General features: G+C 41.6%; 1 protein-coding gene across 2 annotated transcripts in view; it reads right to left on the bottom strand.

Moving 5' to 3' along the window:
- Positions 1–3,364: 3,364 nt before the first annotated feature.
- The window catches only part of LOC105285223 (zinc transporter ZIP11), a 34,604-nt gene continuing 24,001 nt past the window's right edge, over positions 3,365–13,967 (bottom strand). For both annotated transcript variants that reach the window (XM_011349309.3, XM_011349310.3), the window contains exons 5-6: positions 10,045–10,302; positions 3,365–6,485 (exon numbers count right to left, since the gene is read on the bottom strand). In XM_011349309.3, coding sequence (XP_011347611.1) covers positions 6,407–6,485; positions 10,045–10,302 — 337 coding nt within the window. In that variant the 3' untranslated portion in view covers positions 3,365–6,406. The remainder of the gene's footprint in view (positions 6,486–10,044; positions 10,303–13,967) is intronic.

Genomic DNA, 13,967 nt, shown 5'->3' with positions numbered 1-13,967 from the left:
ATGAATGAACGCGCGGTCTATGTAGAACGAACACATAGAACGTATAAAGTAAGTGGAATGAGAACGTGAAGGGAAAGGACAATGTCCTAGGGTGGATGTTCAATGCTCGCGAGAGCCGAGTTTCGTTTTAGGACGCACCCTTGCGTATCGACGCGCAGCGAACCACGATTTCGCTAGTTATTTTCTAAATCGACGTCCACCTATTCACGTGAGCAGCGAATTTCTCGTGCAGTTCGAAAGAGATTTGTCAGAGGGATCTAGACGTGAATTAACTTCGAAGTAGCCATCATTCGTTCGGCAAACTCCCGATTAGCGTTGCGGATCAACGTTCGCGTTTTCATCAGCGTTTAGCGCTCACGAGCGTTAGATATGCTTTCCACTTCGCATTAATCTGCATTGACGCGGTTGAACGCGACGTAAAGGAAAATTGCTCATTGGACGACCGCAATGTAGCATGCCGAGTGTGTCGCTGGTTAAGGGGGGAGCCTGCTTTAGAACGTTGAAAATAAGGTATAATTTTACGAATTGTTTTTGGAGAAACTATACAGCGGATCGTTATAAAACTTTGATGCATTTATTAGTACATGTTTAAAGATAAAAAAATTATTTTTTATTTGAATATATCGCCTGTAGAGGTCGTCCTGGAGGCATCTTAGTGCAGCCGGCATTGTAAATTCGTGAGCATTCTCCTGCCTCCAAATTTCATCCAAACTGAAAAATTGAAATATTTTCTTGTTATTTATGAATTCCCATCGTCGATGAACCTTTAATATTCATAAAAACATTAAGTTAAACAATTATTTTTGCATGAAAAAGTTCAAAACCTTTGCCTAAAAATCGTACTTTTGTGTTCTAAGCTCCACCATTTTGGCACTTTTCAACTTTTTTCTTCTCTCTTTGGTTCATCGACGATGGGAATTCATAAATAACGAGAACATATTTCAATTTTTCAGTTTAGACGAAATTCGGAGGCAGGAGAATGCTCAGCAATTTGCAATGCCGGCGACGCGGCTGCACTAAGATTTCTCCAGGACGACCTCTACAAGCGATATATTCAAATCAAAAAATAATTTTTTTTATCTTTAAACATGTACTAATAAATGCATCAAAGTTTTATAATGATCCGCTGTATAGTTTCTCCGAAAACAATTCGTAAAATATACCTTATTTTCAGCGTTCTAAAGCAGGTTCCCCCCTTAAAAGAATCTCACCGCAGTATCGCGGTCGTAAAAACACATATATCGAACATGTTAATTGGATAATTTAGAGTAATACGTGTGATAATTAAAACACAATACACTATCGTCACCGAATATCATCGTAGTAAGAAGAGACCGACAGAGAGAGAAAACAAATTGAGAGGGGGAGGGAGAGGCAGAAGAGAGAAAGGACTCGTTATCGAGTCGCGTTGCACGTGCGTTGTATATCGGATACATCGGCGGCGGCGCACAGGGCAAAGTGCATTGTGAGACTGCTGGCGGGTGCAGCGCTGGTGTCCTGGCTTTCCTATGCACCGACTGCACCCTACCTCCCACCCTTCTATCACTGCCGTTCTTTCGCCCCGTATCTCCCCTCTTTGTCGTGCGCGCATCGTCGACGCATCGATCACATGACCGCTCTCTACGACTGGGCCGACTAGGAGATCATCGCCAATGACGTCTCTTTTTTCCATTCTATCGTTTATCTGTGAGCTCCTGCTCCTTCCGTTCCGCTATCACCTCGAGCGTGATTGCTCTTTTTACGCTTACCCGCAGTCCGGCTAAAGATTATAAAACCGCTTTTCTAATTTCATGAATAAGATAATTTTCCGCCTTTTGCACTTTGCATCTTAAACGCATCTGCATTTCCGTTCGCATTTTGGAAAATCTCGGGAAGTCTTCCTGAAACTTTTTGTTTCTTCTACATCGTGGATGTCGGGATTCATGTTTCTCTACGATGATCGGCCGGTTTCCATCTTCGTTCCTTCCGCGAACGAGCGAACGAGCGAGAGAACGTGGCAGCAGATGTGCGCCCGATTCTCCGATGTGCGCGCGGAAGAGGGAGGGAGGCGTATTTCTCTACATATCCCTCTTGTGTTCTACGTGGAAACGGACGTGTACCTTCGCCGTTCCACCGGAATGCCTTCTTTCCACCTTTCCCGTTCTTTTCGCCGGACTTTACCTTCTAATGCCGTGTTTCTGTTCACCTTATGGCTCCTTCTTTCTATTTCTTGCTCTCATTCTCGGTTTTGCACTGCCGGATTCACACATCACATTACTCTAGGCACGTTAATTAGCGGCCTCCCTTCATTCTCTACATCTTTTTAGGCCAACTTCTAATTACATTCTTTAGCCTTTTTATATTCAATTTTCTCCTAGTGCGTCATCTAGCTTTGCTTTTCTAATTTACCTAAATTGAGACTCGAACTTTCTGGTTGCATCTTAAACACCAAACCTTCAAAAATAGCTTAAAAGATTCTAATTATTAAAAATTTTAACTTGAGATTTGAATTTGAGATTTTACTAATCGTTCGAGCCAGAAAATTCTGAAAACAGACACAATTCCTTAAAATATTAAAATACCGTAAAAACAGTCCCAATGTTCCTGAAAATCCCCTGAAATCTATTCCTAAATCCACCACTGCATCCGGACTGGTTGGCATCCTTCTCGGTCAGTGCGCCCTACCACTGCAGCATGCGTATGCGCGCGCGCGCAAACTTGCACTCGATGCACCGGGAAACCAAGTCGGCGGTGCAGCCGTCCTTGTCGCACGCCGCTCCATTCATGTCACGGTTCTCCTCAGGTTATGCAACTCCGGTGAGATGCGAAACGCGAGGGATACGCCGCGCCGACGATGCATGCCGTTACCGTATCGCGTCTGATGTGAGCCGAGAAGAGAGCTCCGATAACTTACCGTCAACGATTTGCTCGTACAAGTGGTCTTCCTTTCCAAAGCAATATCCGGTGATATCTCTGTCACGATTTGAGTCTTTGCTTTAAAAGGAACCATTCTTGAACAGGAAGAAACTGTTAATATATCACATTACAAATATTGTTATAAATATAGGTATTTTTATCTTTATCTCTCTTGATGCAATATTATATTGCAGAAAATAATGAATATATATTTCCCTGGAAATACTCAATTAAAATTAGTTTGAAAGGGAAGATGGAAATCTATGGATATTTGTACACTTTATTATGTGCACTTTAGTGTATTCTTTTTATTGCATTAATTTTTTATAAATCATTGCAATTATTGCAATATGAAAGTTTCGGTAAATATATATGTATAAGACATTTTTTGAATATTTAATTTATAAAGGTTTCGGAAAAATTGCTAGTTTAATTTTCTAGGAGTAATGAGTGGAAAATAAATTCGTCATTCCTTCATCGTCCTGTATATCCTGTTTACATGAATAACATTCCAATTACATAGGTATACATAATTCAAATTATAGGCACTTAAGTTAATTGAAAAATTGGATCGCCGCTTCCAGCTAAAAAGATTTATCAAATGGAGAAACAGCCATACGCGATGTACTCTTGCTATACGTATCAGCAATAAAAGTATTTTAATTAAAACATGCTATTGATCACGGTATTGTGGATTTTCTCTCTCTAATCAAGTACTAGTCGCCGAGTTAAAGCAGCAACAGACAAGCGTAGATTTGAACAATTTACATAAATGGCCGCACAAATTTTACAATTGACTGTACCACTGCCTAATTACCTATAACATGATATCCGTATAATCACATGATCCGCGTAATTACACGATTAATTACAAAAAATACATTTCGCTAAAGCACCGTTCGTGCACGTTTATAGTGACCGTCGACGTTGATCGAGACGACCTTCGCTTCCATCGTCGAAGCTTCCAATGGCTGATGCTCGTTCGCACTGGTTTAATGTAAACCAAGCGTCGGTGGTCTTCCGTACTCTTTGAATAGCAATTGTATCGATTGTCCGGATTGAGGATCGTCGAGAAGATGCATCATCGATCATTAATACGATAATAGAAAATATTCTCCGAACAAAAGTCCAATTGACTTCGAAATTAACAATTTCGTCCTGCAAATCTATTATTACATTCTACAAAAACAACATTCGTCTGTTTCAATAAATGCTTAAAATTATTTGAAACAAAAAGGTCATTCAAAATAGTCATTTAACTGTTATTTCAAGTTATGACGCGGGAGCTGGTTCTCGACGCCCATGAAACCGGACGGTTTATTTTAATGAAATTAATACGAGGAATAGATAATTCTACGTACATAACGCGAAAAGGCCGGGGATCAGCCCTTCTTAATTGCATCCTGCTACACTTCCTCGACTTAAAATGAGATATAATATATATATAATCGTGCGTCGAAGAGTGAGAGATCAAAAATAGGAAAGTATGTGCAGAAGTTACACCTAAAGAGGACATTATTGCATATAGTGAGAACAGCGTAGTAGAATAACCTCAAAGGAAATTTGTTTCATAGCACATTAATGATTAAACGATATAAAACTCGATATCAATTCGTTTCGCCTTAACTTTTTACATCATGGATTTATACATACGCGAGTGTCGACACACGTATATATATATATATATACATATTGCTAATACTTCGCTATCGACAGTATATTAAAATATAGTCTCTATATCTTATATAAGAAAGTATACAACGTCGAGAATCAGATATCAATGATCGATCTGTACCTTTCAATTACCGTGAGTACGCCTATCAAGAGATATTGATCTTGATATCCCAACTCGCGATGATTGCTCTTAATAATAAAAATTAGATATTACATTCTCCTGTGCCTGTCAGAAATAAATATTACGTGCAATGGAAGGAGAAAAATTAATGTCCTAAAATAAAACATAAAAATAACATGATTCTTAAAAGCAGTTAAACATCTCATTTAATCCACTCGACCTATCATTAAAAAAAGAGAGCTTTTTCCAAGCTGTATCATAAACGAGAGGAAAAGAGGGAGAGGCATGCGTCAGATTTCACGTGGTGATTTATTCTTGTGCCAACGGGCATGTAGCAGCAACCTCGTTACGTGCACCGGCATAAACGCCATGACGCTATAAGAACAAAATTGCACATATGCGCGGTCTGTGATTAGAAAGGGCACATTGTAACGTAATAAATATATGTACAGATTTACCTTCCAGGCACGAAAATGAAGTCGGCGATTGCGTGCGCGCTGTCGCGCGCGTGAGCGAGCGACACTTGCAGATTACGAAATTCTTACTGATCTCGAGAGCACCGTTTCAGGAAGGTGTACAAGGTCAATCGAATAAAAGAAATTATTATAAGCTTTGGGTTTTCGAAACAAATATTTCAATCAACAAATGAAGCAAATTTTGTACTTTTAAAGATTTCATTGTACCTAAAAAGATCATGATGTTTATGAATAATTAAGGCTGACTTTCTGTAAGATACCGACAATTCTCGACGCTGTATATTATTTAAATTGTTTTATCTATTAATAATTGGTTTTTCGCAACTGTTTCAGCGAATACCGCGAAACATCGATTTCGATGTTCGAACTTAAGTCCGGTTCGCACATCTTCGACCTAATTTGACTTCCTGAACCACATCAAGGAGGACTAGATACAAGGAAGACATTTGCGAAGTAAAATGCGTTTTAGAGAGGCTGAAAATACTTGCCAGCGAAGGAAAATATGCTTAGAGCACTTATATAACCTAGGTTTTATGTCCATCGAGCATCAAATTATAGATTGATGAAAATCAGGATTGAAACATGATTTCCGATGTGAATTGACTTATGTTTTACAGGTGAATAAAATTGATATAATAATTATACTATATAATGATATTTTCGATTAATTTAAATGTCTTGATGTTATAAATATATGAAAATGACTCTTATGATTCGTATGCCATGACAATGGACACGTATCACTGTCTTAAAATCGATCTTTCATTACTTTTATTTTGAAAAAATGAAATTCTAATCCTATAATCTAATCCTATAATCTAGAATTATACCAGTCTCAATCCCTGATATTTTGTCGTGCAATCGCGAATCGCGTCTAAAGCGTAACACGCGTTTAACAGTTACACAATAATTTCCTGTATCGGAATCTATTCCTCGAGGAAAATCAGGAATCACGGGAAAGTGTTCATGATTGGATATATTCATTACTTTGCTACTCTCGTTCGACTCTCGTGATTCTTCAGGAAATAAAGACGTCATACGCTTCGCTGAATAAATAAAAACTAAGAATGGAAACTTCCGTCATCGCTATCGCACTTGATTTTTGACTTAAGGAAACGTAATATTGTTCGATGAATGTCGCGAGTCACGGGGAAAGATTGTTTCCCTCCACGACTGCAAATACGATTATCCTATGATTTTTACACGTCCGCAGAAGATTATGACATTGGAAAGGACGTCCTTAACCTAAGCCAACATCTAAGGACATCATCACCAGGAAACCAACGATGGCAGCCCAGCTGGCGAGTTTGCCGTTTCCGCTGTAAACAGAAAGTACACGAGGCGTTTGCGTTAAAACCCGGACGAGTTCGTGAAATTATTCGACAATCATTTCCTTATAACAAGTACCGATTTTAATCTACCATCTATACTTTCTCCCTGTAATTTCAGGATATCTTTTCCACATTTTTCTGGGTATCTTCTGAATTGTTTCCAGCCTTGTCTTCAGTCTTGAGCAAGTGTAGCGTCGCGGCTTAGCGTAGCAAGCGCGATGCGTGAATAGTAAGAAACAAGAGGGGAATTTTAATTAGCGCAACTGCCGGCTCGCAGATCGAACGTAAAAATCGAAGGACAAAGATGGAGGAAGGGTAGACGGAGGGACGAGGGTGCGGGGAATTAAAAAGGCGGCACTGGCGCCGCCGTCTCTCTTGCCTACGGCCCCGTGGCAACGACCTGGGAGAAAGAGAGCCCCAGGATGGCGAGAAATAAAAGGGTTTTCGCGGCAAGTAAGTAGGGATTAAACACGTACAAAGCACACATTTGCGTTGCGCCACGCCGCGCGTATATACCCCGGTATTGCACGTCACGGCTTGTTGATTTCGTAAATTATACACGGCCATCAATTTTAACGGCCGGCGAAACGCGTCGTTGTATTTCGGTGGGCGTTCTGCCACATCAATCATATCCGCGCGGTAAATACCTCCTTTCGGTGTGCCTCAGAAAATTTGTATTTTTATTGGCTATTATCGTGTCTCATCGCCGTGGTAGCCGAGGCAATAATGTCGCTCCCCCCCCTCCCCGCCTCTCCCGTCGTCGTCTCACCGGCGACGCTCGCTCGCATGGCAAAACTAGGGCGTCGCGTCGCGTCGAGTCGATTCGCATCTCCGAAACGCAACTCGCTATTGGATCCATTGGTCTTTAATCGACCGCGACTCGAGCGCTGTCCATATTTCCTGTCGAGGAGAACCGATTACGGAGCATTCCGTGGGTATTAATTCACGTCGCATTTCTATGAAGCCTCGTTAATCGTCATGGACGAAACAGCGATGCCGTCGATGAGAGGAATCGAGCAGCTTGCTGGCCGATCTCGAATTGAAATTGGTTGGATACGTTAATAAATTCAAACATCCTTACGCGGATGGAACGAGTCGAGCGCGGGTATCATCAGCGGAGCAGACGTTCCTTTTCGCCGAGCAGAGGAAAATGCAAATTACGCGAGGGGCGACCGTTCCACGAAACGTGCCGAGCCGAGCCGAGTCGCGCCGATTTTTGCCGGTACTTCTCACTTCGCGAAAGCACCGAAGTTTCGAGAGAGACCCGAAGAAATCTCGCTGTTCCTTCGACCTTCCCGTTTTATGTAGTTTGGGTAGTTTCATCAGCGCGAGATTCAAACGCGACGTGACGATTTTCATGAAATAAGCGTCGCCGACTGATTTCCCGAAACTTTCCTATGAAATAACGATCCACTCGTAATATGCAACGAGTGCGAATGAAAAGTCCCTGCTGCCGATTAATCGCCATTAAGATTCGAAGAACAATCCGTACTTTTTTAAAACAAAATTGAATTAGATGCCTGCGTATCGAACTACGCAATTCGTGACCAGGAGTTTCCCTTTCCGAAAGAAGCTCGCACCCGCGATTGGCGTGCGAATTTTTCGCACAGGTCGAGCAACGGTTTCCGAGAAGGAAGGGAAAGGGAGAAGACCAGGGGCACTTTTGTGTTTTCCGGCCACCCGCGGGGTGGGTTCCCGAGGGAGCGGCTCTACTGTCTCAGAGACTCTTATTGCGCGCGACGAGAGGAGAGGAGCCACATGTACCGTACGAGCTCGCGCTCACGGTATCCGGGCGGTTAGATCTCGCACGCGAAATACAAAAGGAGCCAATTATAATGACAATGCGCCTTCCTTAGCCTAGGCTGCTGCCAGGCCTGGGAAAGAAATTCGCCACGTCCGTTTCGCCGGTAGCGCGCTAACTACGGCACTGTCGTCACGCGCCATTGTACCGTAATCGTTCTCGAATATGGACGTTATAGATACGCCTGCCCGTGTGTTACGTGCGTAAGCGTCAGGCCTGTGCGTACACGCGAATACGCGCGCGTGTACGCGCGTATTGTGTCTGCGCGATCGCTTGAGTAGAAATTCATGAGACACATGCGACGCGAATCTTCTTCCTCTCCATATTTATGCGCTCCAATGCTCCGCGCGCTCGAGACGAATCCTCGACGCTTCGTGCGGACCGGCCAAACCATTTTTACCGATTCTTCGCTATTTCGCATTGTAAAGTGTGCTATATAGGTGATCCTTTACGTTACAAGTTAACTAGGAAGGAAAAAAGTCCGAGATTTTACGACTTACAAGATTAAACGACGGATATTTTTGAGAATATGTAAAAAAGAGAATTTACGAAATATCAAAATTGCGATTATAACAGTTCTTAAGTAAGCAACGTTTAAGTTGATTAATTAGATTTACTCGAAGGGATTACGCGTTGACGTATCCTTTTGAATCTATACACTAGTATCATTCTTTCTATATAATACTGCAAAAAGCAAAGAGAGGCATTAAACAAAGTTGGTAACGAGAGAGAAGACGAGACCATTCATATGGAGACAGAAGGCTGTAGGGCGATCGTTGGAGGATCACGCGTAGTCGAGAGATCGCCATCAAACGGCCATCCACATCTATGAACGAGGGAATAAATCCCGAAATAAAGGGCTATTGTGGCGGTGGGAAAAGCGTCTTCCGCCCTTCTGACTTCGAGTCCGGGCCCGAGCTCTAATTCGTTCTGAATGGGGCAGAGGGTGAAACGTGAGACGGAAATGGGTGCAAGTGCACTGCGGACTGGTGTCTCCGTCCGATACGAACAGTGGTTAAAAAAAAACAACGTTAGAAAAAGAAAGAGAGAAAGAGAGAAGAGAGAAAAAAGAAGGGAGTGCAGAAGGACGAGGAGAAGCCGGAACCAGTTAAAGGAACGAGTTGCGCCCAAGTCTCTTTGCTTGAACCGGCTGCACCCTTCTATGTTCAACACTACTTTCCGCGCGTTTACAACAATAGTATATTTTTCGAGCAATATGCTTCGCGCGCCATTATAAAATTTGTTTTTCGGAATATAGTCATTCGACATGGAAAGCATTTAATAGGTTTCGTGTATAATTTTGCACGTCAATTTACGGACCTGTTTATATAAAGTTAATTTTCTTGAGTTATTTTCCTTTTTCCATGTGTTATAAATATGTGACGTGGTTTAAAAATATTGATATGTTAACATAATAAGTATAATAATTCTACGTTAACTGCGTACATGCGACTAGTGTATTTCGTAATGTTCTGCCAATCAAACTGACTTGTGTTCATATATTGTAGATGTAATTAGAAATACATTAAAATACGCCAATATATATCATAAGCCAAACGAGATTAACAACATGCTGCTTTTACATATTTTTAAGAAATTTTTATTGCAGCAATCTCGAGAGAACGAGTTGAGTGATCGTTAGTGTGGCGCGGAGCGGAGTAATTTTGGCTATTATAAAAAATGCGCAAACAGGAATCTGGTTCTGCAGTTCAAGTTTTCCCGGTTAGGTGATTATACGGTACGTACCTTTGGTGCGCTTCCGGGATGATGTCATCGATCACGACGTAGATCATCGCACCGGCTGCGAAGGCAAGTGCATAAGGTAGCACAGGTGCGGCGAGCGTCACTCCGGCCGCGCCAAGGACACCGGCGATAGGCTCCACCATCCCCGAGAGCTGGCCGTACCAGAAGCTCTTCAATGTGCTAAGTCCAGCGGCTTGGAGAGGTAGAGACACTGCCAATCCTTCTGGAAAATTTTGTATCCCGATCCCAATCGCGAGATTTCTGCAACAAAACATTCCGACAATAAGTGTAAATAAAAATATAATGATAACTTACACAATCATAATTTCTTCCCCTCTACTCTATAATTAAGACCGTCTCTGCTCCAAAATTTGTCGCTACGAAAGAATCGATTCAATAAATTCTATAAATTATCAGCGATAATAATAAGAATTTTGTATGTATATCTCATCTTATATTTATAATTTAATACTTCTTTTGTAATATTGTACTGATGGAAGACGATTCAATGTATCTCATGACATTTCCTTGCTACCCACACATCCCACCACAATAAATATTCTGAGTATATTCAAATATTCTGAGTTTGCGTGAAATGTAAGAGGCATACGTTTGCGAATGTCGTAAAACGAAAGCATTAGTCTTACATTAATGGAGTGCAATGACAGTATGCAAATATGGCGAGCATGCCGCCGTGAAATGGCGGATAGATATTTTACGTTAGAATCTAACACTAGCTCTCTGAAGGCGTACAAAAATGAAAAAAATATTTAAAAAATACGCGTTCTAGCTGTCCTGATTAGAAATTCAAATGTTTCTACCTTGAAGCATTCAAACGATTTGATAGCATAATGCATTTGAATGTTTTTGTTTGTATCTTAATTACCAGCGAAAATCTATGTTTTGTAGAAAGGAGAGGACAGGGGAAGGGAAGAAGGCAGCCTCCTTTTTTAGTCTGCGATCATGCGACGAGATCGAAACCAAAGGAGACAAGGTGGCTCCGTGCGAGGATCAACTTGCGCGCACACGTACTCTGCGCGCCAGTGCGGCGCGGTAAGTTCTTGAAACTGGTCGACGACTTCGACATTCTCTAGATTTTTCCATCTTCGCGAGCGGAGCGGAGTGCTCGGAGAGCCGCGAGGCTTCCTAGATCCAGCTGTTTGTACCGCTCGCTCTTTCATGCCTACTGGAGAACGGCTGAGCTTACTTGACCAGGATCGCTCATAAATAAGATGTCAATGAACGACAAAGCGAGTTTTGCTGCCAGTTATGCGAGCTGCAACGTTTGAGAAACGATGTGAAACTAGTGGTGGAACGGTCATGGCTACATTTATTTTATATAACACCCTGTCGTATCGTTAACGTTAACGATTAATTATCACAATATTCATCTCTTCCCATCTGCTGTAGAGACATTCAGCTTCATATTTATACCTACTATATCTATATCTAATGAATAACTAATTTCTCGAATGAATAGTAAACCTGAACATTAAAACTGAAGGAAAGTTTATATCGTGCGAAGGAAAACGTAAAGCACCACAGACACTTCGTACAACATTAATGAGAACGATCACGTGACACCTTAAAAGGGTATTCTAGTGTAAAAGCGGAATTTGTATGCTATTTTGGTGAATTTTTTTTGAAAAAAGTATAAGGTTTTTTGAGGCAGGGTTTTCCCTGCTTATTCATACATATTTGGTGTATGTTTCCAAATTTTTGTAGTAGACAATAACTATAAATAAGCGCTGCACATGATATTAAATAAGAACATGAAAAAAAACAGTTGGTCCATGGTTCCCATGATTTCAGCTGTTCTGCTCATCTGAAACAAAAAAACCAAAGAGATTCTTAATTAGTATGAGTGTGGCTATAGCAGGTACCAGAATGAAAAAAAATGTTGAAAATTTAAAACATGACTTCATTGAGAAAATTAAGTTTCGATTTGTGCCATTTTTTTCACCGTTGAAGGGCTGTAGAAATCCCAAAAAACAATATTTCGACTTGATTGTGGTAGGGGCTATAGCCACACATATACTGAAGATGTGTGCAAAAGCCTGAGTCAATTGATTAACTGGTTTTTGAGATATCATGGGAACCAATTTGAAAAACATGGTTTCGAGAAAAACACGTTTAAAGTTTTTCATACTGATTACATAGAGATAATGTTACTTACGATCGATCGGCTAGTCCAGGGCCATACAGAGGACATTCCTCTTGTTCGTAGAAGTCCTGCAGAGCTGATCTCTCTTCCCTGCGATTCATTCTCTGATCTCGAGAGAAGTTAGTGGAGCGCCGCTCCAGCGGGTGATACGAGCTTCGTTCCGGGAGTTTGCGTACATCACCGCTTGCTGACCAATACTAACTCCCATCACGTTCATAAGTTTGAAAATTGGCATAAATCCTTTATTGAAAATTATAACTGCCAAGAATGTTGCTATTTCAACAACTTTCACGCCAGCATGGAGATGTTTTGGAGCAAAAGTCCAAATCAATGAATTTAGAGATTCATTGTACTATATAACCTGTACTATACAAAGGCTCCAATTCAAATGTACGACCTTCAAAGAATAACGATCTTCCGACCCTACCTAAAATACTAACACAATGCTCTGTTGTGTGCCGCGCGGTCCAACCGCCGAGCGCGCGCCAGAGGTTATTTTCTATTAGGTGCTATTACTTTGTTAGTTTTGCGAATCGGGCTAAATCTTCTCGCAGACATATTTTCCATACCATATACTTGCAAAATATGCCAAAAAACATTCGATTTTTCTGACATGCTACACTAGAATACCCCTTAATGACCGAAGAGCTACAAAACGTTAGCTTCGTTAGCTGATAAAATTGCGAGACCTCCTTTCTCAGCCTCCGTTCATCTCTCTTTCTTTTCTGCGACCTCGCGGACCACCGAACGTGATCTATGGTCCAAGTAATGGCACGGTAGAACCGCGTCGAAGAATGGGGGAGAAAGGCAGCCAGCACGAACGAGAAAGAACGAGAGAAAGAGAGGAGAGGAGTGGAGTGGAGTGGCGGGAGAGAGACGTAACAGGTGAATGAACGACGGGATCGCGTACATAATCTAACACTCAAGCCGGCGCGCAGGCCGCTTGAGATATCTCGCATATTGCACATCGTTGCTGCGGAATTCTCCCCGACTTCGGAACATCGTCGCTCCGATTGCTCCCGACCTCGCGTCCGCCAGCCTCGCGACGCATCCTTCCATTCACTATTCCGAGCGAGTTGAGAAACGCGAATTGAACTTTCTGCAAACCCGCAGGTATGCAAGAATAGGCTGGAGGTTAATCGAATACGATAATTACATGCATGGCATAATATTGGGTCATTACCCAAGAAATCCAGGCCGCGTCTAGAAGGCGATAGAAATATCGCAGCATGTTTTGGAGAATTTCGTTTTTTGAATTTTATTTTAAATTTCGATTTTGATTCTAAAGATGGCTTATCCTGCTGTAGAAATAATATTACAAGCTATGTCGTGCTGCAATATTAATATTTGGTTTATGTGAGGTAGAATCCGCTTGTACCTCACACGAGCGAGGAGGGACGTTTAAATTCTTTCAGAGGCAATTGTAGAATCAGTTACAATGTAATCTAGCTGAGATCATTTATCATTTAATGAACACATTGACGTGCATTTTCTCTCCCCTTTTTCTCCATTTATTATTATTATAAAACTAGAACTGAGGGGCTTCGCAAGAACCCTATGACCGGAGTTGAATCGAAGACAGGAAACAGTTGAGACTCGTTTGATTAGGAGATGATCCAATTCTAAGATCCATAAGAAGCGAGAAAACGGTACTGTACTTCATGGAGGAGACTAACTATCCGAATGAATGGCGTGACCGGATCGGACAGAACAGCACGCGCGCAAGCCGATACGAAGAAAAACTCTTCGATCCTGGTACGTG

The sequence above is a fragment of the Ooceraea biroi genome, chromosome 5 (genome assembly GCF_003672135.1).
Source record: "Ooceraea biroi isolate clonal line C1 chromosome 5, Obir_v5.4, whole genome shotgun sequence".
Taxonomy (NCBI): Eukaryota; Metazoa; Arthropoda; class Insecta; order Hymenoptera; family Formicidae; genus Ooceraea; species Ooceraea biroi.
Note: the sequence above shows the minus strand (reverse complement) of the source record. Positions and strands in the feature narration are given on the sequence as shown.